General features: G+C 30.4%; 2 protein-coding genes across 2 annotated transcripts; both read right to left on the bottom strand.

Moving 5' to 3' along the window:
• Positions 1-823: 823 nt before the first annotated feature.
• LOC100802250 (cyanogenic beta-glucosidase) lies at positions 824-3,681 on the bottom strand. Its single transcript, XM_003540657.4, has 10 exons — positions 3,256-3,681; positions 3,088-3,165; positions 2,893-2,980; positions 2,534-2,789; positions 2,260-2,375; positions 1,939-2,156; positions 1,794-1,825; positions 1,596-1,698; positions 1,348-1,456; positions 824-1,249 (listed from the first exon to the last, which is right to left on the bottom strand). The coding sequence occupies exons 1-10, from the start codon at positions 3,632-3,634 to the stop codon at positions 1,054-1,056; spliced, it is 1,575 nt and encodes a 524-aa protein (XP_003540705.1). The 5' UTR covers positions 3,635-3,681; the 3' UTR covers positions 824-1,053.
• A 2,565-nt stretch (positions 3,682-6,246) lies between these two features.
• LOC106794108 (cyanogenic beta-glucosidase) lies at positions 6,247-10,069 on the bottom strand. The gene is made up of 13 exons (XM_006592099.3): positions 9,785-10,069; positions 9,491-9,560; positions 9,270-9,328; positions 8,692-8,767; positions 8,509-8,586; positions 8,315-8,402; positions 7,966-8,221; positions 7,728-7,843; positions 7,250-7,467; positions 7,114-7,145; positions 6,913-7,015; positions 6,688-6,796; positions 6,247-6,576 (listed from the first exon to the last, which is right to left on the bottom strand). The coding sequence occupies exons 1-13, from the start codon at positions 9,956-9,958 to the stop codon at positions 6,384-6,386; spliced, it is 1,572 nt and encodes a 523-aa protein (XP_006592162.1). The 5' UTR covers positions 9,959-10,069; the 3' UTR covers positions 6,247-6,383.
• Between the last annotated feature and the right edge of the window lie 6,246 nt (positions 10,070-16,315).

Genomic DNA, 16,315 nt, shown 5'->3' with positions numbered 1-16,315 from the left:
ATAATTTCAGGGATTACGTGTTTTAATTATTTGCTGTCCTTCTTAAGTTATAATGCAGAAAAGGATAAAAGTTAATGGTGTTTTTCGACCAATTGGGCACGCAAGAAATGAAAAAGTGCGGGACAATGTTCAAAATCCAATTTCGTGGTAATTTAATTTAGCCATGCAGCAGCTACATGAATGGAGGTCTGTTAAAGAAAATTCTTCCTCTTGGCCTCAACTTTTACATGATAATATGTAGATTTGTTCTTGACAGAAGCTTATTTGAGGGTTACTTTTATATGTATTTTCAGCTGTCATAAGAAATCCCCATGTGCATTTTATCTCAACAAAATTAGTCTGGTTTCACGGTTCTTAGTCCTTACTATAGATATATAGTGCATGGTTTTGTGGTGGACAGTGAGTGTTGATGCAGGAAGAGTTATAGTGGCGCATTTCAGTGATGCAATTCATGGTCCTGCATTATAGCTTTCAAGTGTAGCGATGAAGATATTTGAAGAACAAGAAAGACCAAACTGAGAAGTGAGAGTTCCCCCAGAATGCGTGAGAGAGAGATTCAACAGTGTGTGGTCAAAGAGGTCCTTCATTCCTTCCATCTTTTGTATATTTTTTTTTTTTGGTTTTCTATATTTTTTGTTTAATACATTTTTGCAACCTTTACTATTTTATTTTTCTAATATTGTAATTTCTCTTTTTTCATCCACACCTTGAACACAGAGAATTTGGTTATAAGTCATCATAATCATTTAGAATAAAATCAAAGGTGAAAACATTCCATTGATAATTTGAATTAAGTTGCACAATTGTAAATGACATCTTCATCGCAACTAAAAGACTTTTTCATTCTTATTACCAAAGTAGTAGCAATTGTCAACAGATCGATCTACATCTTTGTTTCACCTCTAAGTCCAATGGGACCTCTTTAGAATAAAAGAATAATAAAATAACTATTTACCCTCTAAGTCTAATAGGGCCTCTTTAGAATAAAAGAATATAAAAAAATCAAATAATTATTTACAAAATATAACCATTGGATAAAAGAATTTCATAATATTATTTAGTAGAGCTATAAAGTCTTGTTTCTTTCTTGAGAAAATTTTTGAACCACTGTGCAGAGAGCTTCTCATATCTCTTCAAATTATTTTTGTAATCCACAAAAATCATTCCAAAACGTGATGTATAGCCTGAAGACCACTCAAAATTGTCGAACAAAGACCACACATAATATCCCTTCACATTTACGCCATTCCTATATAATGTATAAATTAAAAGAAAATGAATTACAATAAATATTAAGTTATAGGACAAAATAACATAAATCTTTTATATAAATAAAATATTACTTACTTAATTGCAGATTGAAGATAAAAGAGATGACGATAATGATAATCAATTCTGAAGGTATCCATAAGAGATTCTTCAAGTGATAATGTTGGTTCATTATACTCATTTATACCTATAAATTAAGAGAAAAATGTAAAATATAAGTAAGGACACATTGTCAATAGGTTAGGAAAATTGAAAATCATGTAGAAGCATGTATCTCATTGCATTAAAGAAAATTAAGTACATATATATAGATAAGTACTATTTACCATTTTCAGTGATGTAAATCAAAGGATTGTTGTACTTTTCCTTGGTATATAATAAAAGGTCACGAATTCCTCTTGGATAAACATACAACCAATCAGAAGCAATCTGCATAATTACGAAAAGAGGTTAGTTTTTATATTTTATAAAAATTAAATGGTTGAAGTATAATTGCATTGGCATGTTTAGGTGGGCTTACACACCTTTATTCCTATAGGTTTCCCATCACGTTCATCTGTGATCAATAAAAAACATAAAAGACAAACCATTGTCAGCCACGATCATGTTTAATAATGTATACATGCAATTAAGGGAATTGATAGAGTGATAGAAGATTGAAGTCCTTACATGCAGGAGTGACAAGAGAATCTGTCAAGTAGCTAGGTCTGGCATTGCTTAGCTGAGGTGAATCAGAGGCATATGTTGTAGAGTAATAGTTTAAGCCAATAAAATCAAATGAACCGATAAGTAGTTTGGATTGCTCTGTTGTAAACTTTGGCAATCTTGTTCTCACAAGAGATCGCATGCTTTTTGGATAGTCTCCGGATGTTAATGGATCCATAAACCTGAAATTAATTAGTCGTCAATTTAACTTTTTGTTCAACCAGTAGTCATGCATTCTAAACACCAAATAAAGAAAGTTACATAAAGGGAAAGAGGAATTCTTACCATCCATACATGAAGTCAATTGCTCTTTCTGTAGCCTTTTGATCAGATTTGGTATCTCTGAGCGGCAAAAACCAATTAGCTACCAAGGTTATGCCTATCACACCTTTTTGAAAGGCCTGCATACATTGTATTTAAATATTTAGTTATAAAACAAAAATATTAAACAACCTTTTAATGAGTAGTTTCCTTATTCTAATTCCTACCTCAATGTAAAATTTAATATGACAAAGTCCACCTATGACATATCTAAAAGGTTAAGAACAAATTAACTAACCTGATACTTGGTCTTGTACACACGAACAACTGCTGCATGAGCAAGAAGTTGATGGTGTGTAACCAAATAAGGCTCCGTTGAAGAATCACCACCAGTACAGTTCAAATTCATCCAAGCAGAACAACGTCCTGGTGCCATTCGTCCATTTGCATAGCCATTTTGGCTGTAACTCCATGGCTCATTCAAAGTAACCCAATGCTTCACCCTATCACCAAATTCCTTGAAGCAAAGTTCCGCATAGTCCCGAAAATCTTTCCTGGAGATCAATATATGTTTGTTCGAAAAATTATATTCATATCCAGATGTTAAATGTGCTAAGCACTCAAATAAGCTAGGTTAATTTTAGAATTGAAACTCACACTATGCGTGGACTTAAGAATCCGCCATACTCATCTTCTAAGGCTTGGGGAAGATCCCAATGAAATAGAGTCACAAGTGGTTGTATACCTGTAAATGTTAATGTTTAATTAATTATGATTATAGATATCAAGGGAATATGTTCAAACTGAACTGGAAGTAAAAAAAAAAAAAAAGATTGAAGTTTGAATTCTTACCATTAGCCACTAGCTCATTGATAAGATTGTTGTAATAGTTTATTCCTTCTCGATTTATACCTCCACTTAGTTTTCCTTCTGTAAATATACATTTAATTAAAAAAAAGGTTAAAAAATAATATCCAACAAGGCAAAACTTAGTCCAAAGTTATAAAGCAATCAACTTACTTGGGAGAATCCTTGACCAAGAAATGGAAAATCTATATGAATCCAAATTCATATCCTTCATCATTCCAACATCTTCCTTGTAGTGGTGATATGAGTCAATGGCCACGTCTCCGTTGCTTCTATCCATGATCTTTTCTGGATAATTATGGGTGAAGGTATCCCATACACTTGGTTCTCTACCACCTTCCTTTGCTGCACCTTCGAACTGGTACGAGGAAGATCCCGCCCCAAAGATGAACCCTTCTGGGAAACTCTTCCGACTCAGTGAAATGTCAATAATAGGTGAAACTGTATCTGTTTCTAATTCGCATGTAACTTTGGAAGACCTAACAAGAACAAGAACTATGAGGCCCAAAAGGAAATAACCGTTGAATGCCATATCTTGTTATGTATATATTTTTCTTAGTCGTTTGATGTATTGTCTCTGCAAATGCTTTCCGGCTTCTTTATATAGGAATCAATACCCACTAGCACACTATGACAGTCGATTTAATAATAATATAATATACTACATTATTGTTGACTCAGAAGAGGGACTAAACTTTGAGCTGATTGATTATTGTTAACTTTTCCCACGTTTTAATTCTTTGGTCATTTTCCTAGTAAAGTTGAATATCAACAAAGGCGGCAGTCGTTTATACACTTTTTAACCAAAAAAATAAAACCCTAGCTATGGTCTTCGTATTATCTTATTTTGTATGGTCAAAGTCAAAACAAGATTTTGAAAAAGGGAATGCCCATATTGTATTTCGCACGAAGTTACCTGGAAAAGGAAAAGGGAAAAGAAGACAAAAAAAAAAAGAGTTCTTTAATGAATCTTGAATCCGCTTTTTTGTGTTCAACAAACCTCTTGTACCATCACAAGCAACGATTTACGACCAGGCTGAAAATATAAAACAATAAACGATATTTTAAATTAAGAGTATTCGAAAATCCGTAGAGCTAGAAATTCTTCCTTCTTTGATGCTTCTCATGATTTTTTTTTTACCATCATTTAATCTAATTACTATTTACTTATATTTTTGTTCTAGCAAGAGTTTTTTCTCTCCCCCGTCTTTTTCTTTCTTTCTTTCTTTTCAATATGTCTCTTTTCTTTATTTTTTACCTTACATTTTTTCTCAATAAAAATACTGTTTAACATCTCACATTAACTAATATAAAAATATGATCAAATTAAAATATATAAGTAAAACAACTCTTGTATTATAGATCGATTCAATAGGAAGTTACTATAAATTTTTTAAGTTTAAATATGAGATGTGATATTAGAATCTATTTTATCATTTTGTTGGTTTGAAGATATTTTATCCTTGAGATGAGAGAAGTGTTAAATATGATTATAGTTAAATTAAAGTATATAAGTGAAAATAATTTTTATCTTATAAATCCAATTTTAATCTGTTGAGTGAGCTCAAACATAAGTTCTTAGAGATACATAAAAGTCCAACCTGTTTTATTGACAGTCAAATCTCAGTTTCTCGCACATTGGGGAAAAGGCAAAAGCCCGTGAACAACTTTAAGCGATTCACAAAACCCTTCGATCAATGGTTACATTTTCAATGCAGGTTCAAGCAGTTTAATTCTCAATTCTTCTGGTGACGAATTGGTTGAGATTTTTTTTGTTTTCACTCTCTTCGTAATGTACCGTCAATTTATATAATACAAGACAGAGAAAATCATAGGACAGAGTGGCTGTGAATTGTGATTAAACTAAATAATGACAATTATATTATTATTTTCTTTAGTTTAACTTTTCTATGAATACGATGGTAATGTTCCATGTGCTTGTCTATTCTAATTAATTGCACTACCTAAGAACATGTAGTCATGTACCATTGTCTGCAGGCATCATTCTTTCAAGGACCTGCTGCTCAAGAAATAGCTGCTCCCAACAATATATATTTGGTCCATAGATAATTTACCTCATGAAACTACTAGTAGGATGCTTGAAATGCTCTTCGAACAATACCCAGGTTTTAATTAAGGAAGTTTGATTGATTGAAGCAAATTTTGTGATTTGGTAAATGAGGTGCAATCATCCATGGTCATGCAGGCTCTTCTTGGCTTCAAAATCAACCCTCGGAAATAATCCCATGATGATAACCTTTGTTAAGAAGTTGCTAATTGACTAATTCCAACCCTTGCCTGTATTTGTGGGAAGGGGCACTTGAAGAGATTTTTGCACACTGTACTGGTGTAGATCTTTAAGAAACTAATTGCAGAAGTTGTAACATTACAGGAATTTAGAAACCAGCAAGGCAGAGTGGGAATTCAACAACATTTGTGGACAGGTTGAGATACTGCTGTTATATTAATGTTCTAATGATTGTATGCGGTTTATTTTAATTTAATCTATAAAATATGTCCCTTTGAACGCTGTAAGCTAAATTCTTGAACTATAGTTTTAGTTGAAGAGTCAAGAAAAGAAATAGAAACTTATGAGATTTGGAGACCAGTCTTGGAAATATTTTAGGTTTTGTTTGAGATAGTATATGAAATCTTAGTAGGAGCTGCATTGATCCTCACTTTTAGGTAAAAATTGGAGATCATATCTTTACTAGTCGCATGATTTAAGTATCTTAGTCTCATTGTAACTTAAAAGATATTTATTACTCACCACTTATTTTTATAAATTGATAATCATAAATTGAATTCACTAGTATAACAGAAATTAAATATTAACAATATTCATGGTTTCTCATTTCCTTACCTTATTAGCTAGCATTTGTTTAGTTTTTTTTTTTTTTTTTTTCTATTCCACATTAACAATTCTTCACTGCATATTCCGTATTGTCTTGCAAGACATCTTTTGGTTAAGAAAATTAAAGCAGCATGAGTGCCTAAGGATTTCATCTTTTTCACTTATTAACGTTCCTTACAATATTGAGACTGCCACTTGGAATTCAAGCCAAGAGTGTAAAGCCTATATATAATCATATCTATAATTTTCATTTTTATTGTAACAATAATTAATAAAAATTAGATGTAAAATCAATAAATTTGTATCTTCATTTTTAATTTTCATTCTGGTCCACTGAGACCTTATTGGAATAAATAAAAAAATATACACAAATTATTATTTACAAATATAACTATCTAATGGATGATGAATCTCATAATTGACAATATCATATGCTAGAATCATAAAGGCTAGTTTTCTTCAAAAAATTCTTGATCCATATTGCAGAGAGTTTATGATATCTTTTCAAATTATTTTTGTAATCCACCAAAATCATTCCAAATCGCACCGTATAACCGGAAGACCACTCAAAATTGTCGAATAAAGACCATATGTAATATCCCTTCACATTCACACCATGCCTGCCATATGATTTGAAGGAAACAAATTAAAATAAAGAAGATGACTTTTTTATATAACTTACAAATTAAAAAAACAGGAATTCTTTTTGGGATGTAAAATATACTACTTACCTAATTGCTGATCGAAGATAAAAAAGATGACGATAATGATAATCAATTCTAAATGTATCTAAAAGAGATTCCTCTAATGATAGTGTTTCGTCTCTAAATTCATTTATACCTGAAAAAAAGTATATATGATACAAATTGTCAAACATCCTTCTTTCAAGAGACTAAAAGGAAAAAGAAAAAAGATCATGATATGTATGATATTGCTTTTAAATAAGTTTTACCTACCATTTTCAGTAATGTAAATCAAAGGATTATTATACTTTTCCTTCGTATATAATAGAAGATCAAGAATTCCTCTTGGACAAACATACAACCAATCAGAAGCAATCTGCATGGTTATAAAATAAAAAGGTTAGTTTCATACTTTATTAAATGGATTAAAATTAAATAAAATTTGCAGGCCTAATTAGGCAGGTCTACACATACCTTTATACCTATGGGTTTCCCATCACGCTCAACTGCAATTAATTACACATAAGATAAGACAATGTCAACCATGATCAAATTCAACATATATAAGAAATTTATAGGAATGATAAAATGGTGTAGATTGATTACTTACATTCAGGGGTGACCAAAGAATCTGTTACATAGTTAGGTCTAGCATTACTTAGATGAGGTGCATCAGAGGCATAGGTTGAAGAATAGTAATTTAGGCCAATAAAATCAAATGAGCCAATAAGTAGTTTAGATTGCTCTGTAGTAAACTTTGGCAATCGTGTTCTCACAAGAGATCGCATGATTTTTGGATAGTCTCCAGATGTTAGTGGATCCATAAACCTGAAATCAATAAGCTTTTGATTCAGTTTTTCATCATCAATAAGTAATGGCAACCTTTAACACCCAAAAGCAATAACAAGTTGCCCTCGTGAAAACCTTATTAATTATATAAACCCTTGAAGGCACCTAACTCTTTTCAGACATAGTCTTATGCATAGTATACATGCATTGTTGGGTTTTTAGAATAATATATGAATATGCATTTTGTTGATAAAATAAAATGAAGAGAGAAGAGGGAGAAGACAAAAAGGATTTCTTACCATCCAAACATGAAGTCAATTGCTCTTTCAGTCGCCTTTTGATCAGCTTTGGTATTCGAGAATGGTAGGTACCAATTAGCTACTAAGGTAATGCCTATCAAACCCTTTTGTGATACCTGCACATGCATACTTAAACATTTTAGCTTATTACTGCTATCCAATTTCTTACATATTTAAAATTAGTATGGTAAAGTCTAACAAATTTTGAATCTACAAGATTCTTAACAAATTAATGAACCTGATACTTGGTCTTGTATACACGAACAGCAGCTGCATGAGCAAGTAACTGGTAGTGCGTAACTAAATAAGGCTCCGTACCAGAATCACCCCCAGTGCAATTTGGATTTACCCAAGCAGAACAACGACCCGGTGCCATTCCCCCATTTGCATAACCATGCTGACTATAACTCCATGGCTCGTTTAAAGTAACCCAATACTTAACTCTATCTCCAAATTCCTTGAAGCAAAGTTCCGCGTAATCTCGAAAATCTTTACTGAAGATTGATATAGGTATTTAACAAAATTATATTCATATCTTGCTATTGAATTTTCTAAGTGTGCAATAATACTTTGGAATTAAAACTCACACTATGCGAGGACTTAAGAAGCCACCATATTCATCTTCTAAAGATTGAGGAAGATCCCAATGAAAAAGCGTTACCAATGGTTGTATACCTACGAATTGTTGATATTTAATTAGTACTATATGACTATCAATAACAAAAGAACATGGTAAAAGGAAAAGCAATTAAAAGTTTAGTCAATTGAGTTTGAACCTTACCATTAGCCACTAGTTCGTTGATGAGATTGTTGTAATAGTCTATTCCTTCTTGATTTATACCTCTACTTAGTTTTCCTTCTGTGGTGGATGTACGGTTTGTAAAAGAACCAATTTTGCATGGTTAAATTAATGCAAGTAGGTCAAATTTAATCTCAAATAATGATCAATCAGCCTTTGACTTACTTGGTAGTATTCTGGACCAAGAAATCGAGAATCTATATGAATCCAAGTTCATATCCTTCACAATCTTAACATCTTCCTATAATATACATGGATAATATTTATGTTATTATACACCAAACACTTTAAAAAAAATACAAATACACTATTCGAGGTATAGCCTATTTAATTTTATTTTATTCTACTTTCAATTAGAATCCAAAACTTGTTTACCTAATCGAAATCCACAACCATATATAAATTAAGATCTTATATACTCTTTAAGTAATTGGTTTGCCTTATGAGCTTTATTTATATATATTATCAGCGTAAAATATTTCACAAAAATATTTAATAAAAAAATACTTTATATAATATCTTATATTTTATAAATAGAATAACACATAAGCAAGAGTTTACCTTTAATAATTTTAAAGTTCATAAAATATAATGCAAGTGCTAGTTATTAAAATAAGTACAATTAAGTAGTAATATCATTAATTTACTTATATCTTAACAATTATGAATTCCACATACATTTGTTAAATGTACATGGTTCTTCAGTCTGAAAGATAGAAATACTTTGAAACTAACAACCATACCTTGTAACGATGATAAGCATCAATGGCAACATCTCCATTGCTTTTGTCCTGTATCTTTTCTGCATATCATCAATTCAAGATGGTACATATATATTAGCCAAACAATATATAAAAGATAACAAGTCATGTATTCCCTTTGGCCCTTTCCCATCTCTTTCACTGTTTCCCTATATATATATATATATATATATATATATATCTTGGAAAGAAAATATATATACCTGGATATTTATGGGTGAAGGTATCCCATATACTTAGTCCCCTACCACCCTCATTTGCTGCACCTTCAAACTATATATCCGTATGTTTCACAATTAATTTAGCACAACACATAATTAATCAAGATCATGTATGTCTAATAAGTAAAATGGGTACAGATACATTATTAATTAATTACCACTATATATATATATATATATATATATATATATATATATATATATATATATATATATATATATATATATATATCATTAATGTTAGAATTGAAAAGTACACACATATATATATAGTACCTGGTATGATGACGACCCAGCCCCAAAGATGAAGTCTGGTGGGAAACTATCTCGATTCAGCGAAGCAATATCAATAATGGGTTCAACTGCATCAGTTTCTATGCAATTAACACTTGATATGCTAATCACAAGAACTAAAGCAATGAGTCTGAGGCAGAATCCATTGCATGCCATTTTTCTGATGATTATGCTTAATCTTTCTGATGAATATATGCTTAATCCTTCTTTCTTTGTTGGTTGGTTGGTTGGTTTCGCTGTCAACGATTCTGCTTAATTAATTGCTTCACGTTTGGCCCAAATGTGTCTTTATATACTGAAGCTAGCCAGCTAACAGGATTATAATAATAATATTACAATGTAGATAGAGAGACAAAGAATCCCATATGTTCAGATCGGAAAAACATTAGATTAATTAAGGCTTTGTCTCCTTTGACAAATTCAAGGTTGCCAAACAAATATGGCGGCAATTTTTTTATATTATGCACAATGCCCATTTCGTGTACTGAATGATTTAACATTTTATTTTAATTTTAATTTCTGAACTACTAATTAATAAGAATAGTTAATTAGTATTTATAAGTGCAAGAAAAATCATTCAAAGCTCGTTAATCATTTTTCAAACATGTTATTAACATGATTGCGAATGATATACACTGCAGGACGCGATCGAATCCTACTAGTTATTTGGTAGGTAGCAACTAGCAATCTTTTGTTCGTTTAGTGGTGTTAAGGGTTGGTAATAAATATGTCCCAATTATTAAATTTCTAAATGGATAATTTGATAAATTCTTAATATATTAATAACAACTACACCAACTTAATTCAAGTACATATTAACAAAACATACTTGATTCTAAATAAGATGTCAAATCTAAATTTTGTAAACAGAGAAAACAAACTTTAAACAGAGCTTTGAACTTTTGAATTGATCTACTAAATTAACTGGATTCAAGTAATTTAAAAATATTGAAAATTTCAAACTAAATTTAGTAGTTTTATTAAACATTAGGCTTTAGAGATACTAGTAGTATTTAAGAACGTTGAATATATTTTATCAAATATTTAAATAATTTTATATTTTGTATTTTAATATAATAAACATTAATTTAAAAAAACTACTTTTTTTCCTTAGCACCATGCTATGCTAAATTTGAAATAAACGTCATAACTACTCAATCTCTTTGCTGTGATGAGGTCCACTGTAACTTGTTGACTGGGCTACCTAATTTGGTGGATGTTAAAGAAAATCTTTTCCAAAACCAAAAGGCAAAACTGCAAGAAGGTCGACAATGTGATGTTAATCTAAATGTACAATCAAAATTATTCATGTGAGAAAATTCTTTACCAAACTATCCACGAAATTGGATTGTAGTACTGTTGGATAATCAATGTTCAACAAATCAAATTAGACATCCAAAAAAGATCGTGAAAATGCGATAAAGATTACACCATATTAAAAATAATAACAAACACAAGAAGAATTTAACGTGGTTCGACATCTCTTATCTATGTCCACGGAAGCGTTTCAAAATTATTTCATTATCACAAAAGTATTATAAGATTGTAACTCATTCTAAATAGTGTATCACTCTACAAACTCGAGTATCTTACTCAATAGTTACAAGAAATTATAACACTCACACAAGAAGATATTTTTCTCTCAACAAAGTGACTTTGTTTCACAATCTCTTTTCTCACACGCACTCTCTTCATGTTTTTCTTCTCCACTAATTCTCTTCTCTATTTATCGTGAAGATTGTCACCAACTATAATAAATAAGTTCTCTTGAAAATTGAAACAAAAATAACTTTTAATGCATCCATTCAAATAAGTTTCATCTTTACACTTTGTATTTAAATCACCTAAAAATCTTAATGATAAAATTCAATTACAGCTATGTATTAAATGCACGTTATTTTTTGACTTGGAACTCTATAATTTTCCTCCCAAGCCAAAAGAGAAATATCATTTGATTAATTTAAAAGTGAACAAACTCTACCTCCAACGAAAGTATATCTCCCAACACTTCTACAACATTAGAAAATTTTATTTTCTTCTTCACTTTGTTATTATGGTTTCTCTTCAAGGCTTGCCCATTCAAATAGCAAATGTTACCTTTATTTTTCTATCCTCACACTTGATAATTGTTAATTATGAATATATTTTGGGGTTAAATTATATAGGAATTTATAATTTTTCTCTCCTAATTTTTTCTTTTTGAGCAAATAATTGTTAAAATAACATCATTTAAGTTTTTGTATAGATGATATTAAAAGTGATGAATTTATGATGCTTAATGAGTAAAATAAAGTCTAGGAAAACAAGAATAATTAAGCAAGTTAACTAAGGAAAGCATAACTAATTAAGGAAAGAAGACTAATTGAGAAAAGCATGATTAATTAAGGAAAGAAGACTAATTGAGGAAATTAAAACATGACTAATTAAGGAAAGAAGAATAATTAAGAAAAACATGACTACTTAAGAAAAGTAAAGGCAGACTTAGTGCAAGAAGCCCGTGAATCTGCACCTATAAAAGAAGAAGAGAGAAGAAGGGAAAGACATACAGAAATTCTAAAGGAATATAATTTCTTATAGAAGGCAAAGGCTAAAAGAAGAAGAGGTAAGCATTGAGAGTCGTTTCTTCCCTCCATTTCCTTTCTTATCTTTTCATTTTTTACTAAATATTTCCCTCTTGCAATTGTAAATCCTATATGACAATGAGAAACTAAATTCCCTTGTTGGGAACTTGACAGCTAACTACTGTTGATGTAATTTCTCTTCCTATCGATTTAATAGTATTACTTTTGTATTATCCTTTATTATGCTTAATATTATTGCTTGTGATTTGATCACTCATTTCCATGGTAAGTTTTAGAGGTAACGTTGGGAAACGCTATTTTCTAATAGAACTGAAAAAGAGTATCTAAAGAAAGTCATTGTTAGGGATATGTTGTTATTTGTTTAGCATATTATACATTTGTATTCTTAATGCAATTTACTATTTTAGCTCTGCAACGGAATTTGGGAGAGAAAATAGATAAATTAGACTCTTTGATGCGGGGGGGCCAAAGTTAAATACATGCATGTGTAAATTGAAATATTATAAATAGAAAAAAAATCATTAACATTTCATCAAGGAGTAGCTCTGGTAGGTTAAGTTCTCAACATTCTCATCTTCTGAATTTTCTTTTACAATAATATTGAATTTTCTCATCTTTTTTGTTCTTCATTAATTCATGATTAATTCTTTTTCTTGTTTGATTTAATTTTTTGTCAATTTAAATTATTGATTTTCTACAATCTATCCAAATCTTTTTCTTAATCAAATATTCATCTACATAAGTACAAATAAAATCCTTGTGGATACGATACTCGAACTTCCGTTTTAACTTTATTACCTGGGACGCATTGGTGCACTTGTCAATCCATCAACAACAACACCAAGTGTCTCCTCTTGTATTTTTTGCATCCCCACTTTGAACCAACATACTTGTACCTTTGTGATGTCATCTCCTCCATAGAAATGATATTGACAACAACAGAATATACAAACCTCACATTTGAGAAAGTTCGAATAACACCATCATGGAGCTTCATCCTCAGGCTCCCTATGCCTTCAACCTTCATTTTTTCATAATTTCCTAACTTGAAATGACTGAATTCTCCATCGGTTTTCAAAGTATTAAACATCTCTCGATCTCTACAAATGTGCTTTGAGGCAGCAAAATTCATCACTCATTTTATTTTAACAATCTCATCGTTTGTTGCCAAAAATACATCATCTTCATCTTCAACACTTTTTACTACATTAGTTTGGGAGTTGGCACCATCTTTATTCATATCTCTTAATTTTTTCACGTCCTCTTTCATTTGTTTGCACCTCACTTGCACATGATCATTCTCACCACAATAGTAACATTAAATGTTACTCATATCTCATTGTGGACGTGATTGTAATTTTGATCTTCCTCTTGACCCATCATGTCTCATTGAATGATTCCTCCCTCGCTTAGACTCCACCACAACTATTGCATGATGTTCATCCTCAACATTTTTAGTTCTCATCATTCTCTCATTTTCTCTAAGAGCGGTGACCACCTCATCCAAATTCAAAGTTGATCTTTCCACAAGTAACGTTTGAACCAAGGCTTTGAAGGACCTTGGTAGTGAGGCCAACAACAACACTGCATGCTCCTCATCAGAGAATTTATCATCTGCATTCAACAATTGACTTACTAGTTGATTGAACTTGTTGATGTGATCATGGAGATCTCCTCTCATCTCTATTTTGAGTTTATACAACTCCATCTTCAAACAAAGACGATTCGTTAGCAACTTTGACGTATAGATATTCTCAAGCTTCTCCCACAAGGCCTTCTGCGTTATCTCCTTCCACATATTTTGTTTTATCTCGAGAGCAACGGCTAACCAAATCACACTCACAACCCTCTTTTGGATCTTAGTCCACTCGGTTTCATTTATAGAAGTTGACCTTTCATCTTCTAACGTTTGATCAAGATCTTGCTGCACCAAAAAGTCTTGAATAGTACTCTGTCAAATCATAAAATTTATTTTTTAGTCAAACAATAGTATCTGGAACCTTTGTGTGCTCCCAATCATAACTTTGATACCACTGTTTGGTAATTAACACTCCCACAAATAAAATTATTACCACACCCAGGATTTGAACTTATACCTAAGGTTTAGAAGACCTCTGTCCTATCCATTAGACAATGGATGCTTCTATTTTTTTTTTCTTTTATTCTTTAACCTTATTAACTAAAAAAGGTTAAAGAATAAAAGAATTCTATATTCTATATATAGAAAAGATATAGAAAATAAATAAAATTCAACTTGTTATAAATACCTAAAATAAATACCTAAAACTAAATTAAGAAATTAAAAAAATAATTGACAAATTCATTTAAAATTCTAGATTCATTCTAAAGGATCCTGAAAACACAATAAAGATTACACCGAAAAAGAATAACAAACACATGAATTTAACGTGGTTCGACACCTCTTGTCTACGTCTACGGAACTGTCTCAAAGATATTTCACTATCAAAAAAATGATTACAAGATTGTAACTTATCTTAAATAGTGTATCACGCTACAAACTCGAGTACCCCACTCAATAATTATAAGAAATAATAACACTCTCACACAAAGATATTTTTATCTTAATTTTATTTCACAATCTCTCATCACACACTTTGTCTTCATATGTGTATTCTCCACTAATTCTCTTCTCTATTTACAGTGAAGATTGTTACCAACTATAATAAATCAATTCTCTTGGAATTTGAAACAAAAATAACTTCAAATGCATTCATTCAAATAAGTTTCATATATTAAAATATAATTTTTCACTTTATATTTAAATCACCTAAACCTTAGTGATAAAATTTAATTCTTATTATGCATTAAATATATCTTATATTTTGACTTGAAACTCTACAAATGCAACACTAATTTCATTTTTATCTCTTTTGGTAATATTTTTGAGAAATTTGTCAATCAAGTAAAAAGTTTATATTTTGTTTTATATTCGATACATTTTAAAAATATAAGATAACAGGACATAAGAATTAAAAAAAATAATGCATTTTTGTTTCGCTAAACATAATGTACCAATAAGAATATAATTAGGACACATTCAGTGTTCTACCCTCACGTCTGTTACAAATAGGAACCTGTATGTGTGCATGATATTTATTTATTCATTTTGATAAGAAAAAAATACTAAATAAACTACAAGGATTTCGATCCATATACATGCATGTATATTCTTTTATTTTTCTTTGCTTTTTTAGTCAACGCTATACGCTTTTCTAAAGACATTGTCTAGTTCAAGCCATATGATTAATACACCAACTCCAAGCATAGATTACCAAGGTGGGCAGAAAGCTACGACCTAACTATATGCTAGCTTGTTGGCTCCTGACCCTGAAACTTGCGTTATATAATTAGCAATTTTATGTAACATGACGAAGATTTTAAAATTTATTGGTGTTCTATAGCAATTAAATAAAGTTAAGATAATAGTATATATACATGTTATTTGAATGGTAGGTAAGTAAAAAGAATAAAAACGGACATTCAAAGACACCAAACTATTTAATTTATATCAAAAAACTAAATTCTAACTAATATGCCCCAAGAGAATTAAAATGGATTAAAACCCTCTTGAAATTTATTGAATGTGTAGAAAATCTCATCTAATATTTTATTAAATTTTACTTATTAAATGCACCTCTATAAAAAAAATATTTTATTAATATAAAAAGTAACGCGTAATCTACTTGATTAGGTATTTGGAATCGTTAGAATCCTTGGCGTTGAATTAAAATTTAAAAGTCTGCATTCGTTATCTTAGTCTATAAAAAAAAGTCAGCATTAGCAATAAAAAAAGAATATAATAAGTAAAAACCTGTTATTGGATTTTTATTTGAATCATAACCTTTTAGCTAATAAAATTATTAAAATCATAAAATTAAGTTTCACCAAGCGTCACATGTGACCTTTACGG

This window comes from Glycine max, chromosome 12 (assembly GCF_000004515.6).
Source record: "Glycine max cultivar Williams 82 chromosome 12, Glycine_max_v4.0, whole genome shotgun sequence".
NCBI classification, from domain to species: Eukaryota; Viridiplantae; Streptophyta; class Magnoliopsida; order Fabales; family Fabaceae; genus Glycine; species Glycine max.
The sequence above is the reverse complement of the archived record's forward strand: the minus strand, read 5'-3'. Positions and strand labels throughout refer to the sequence as shown.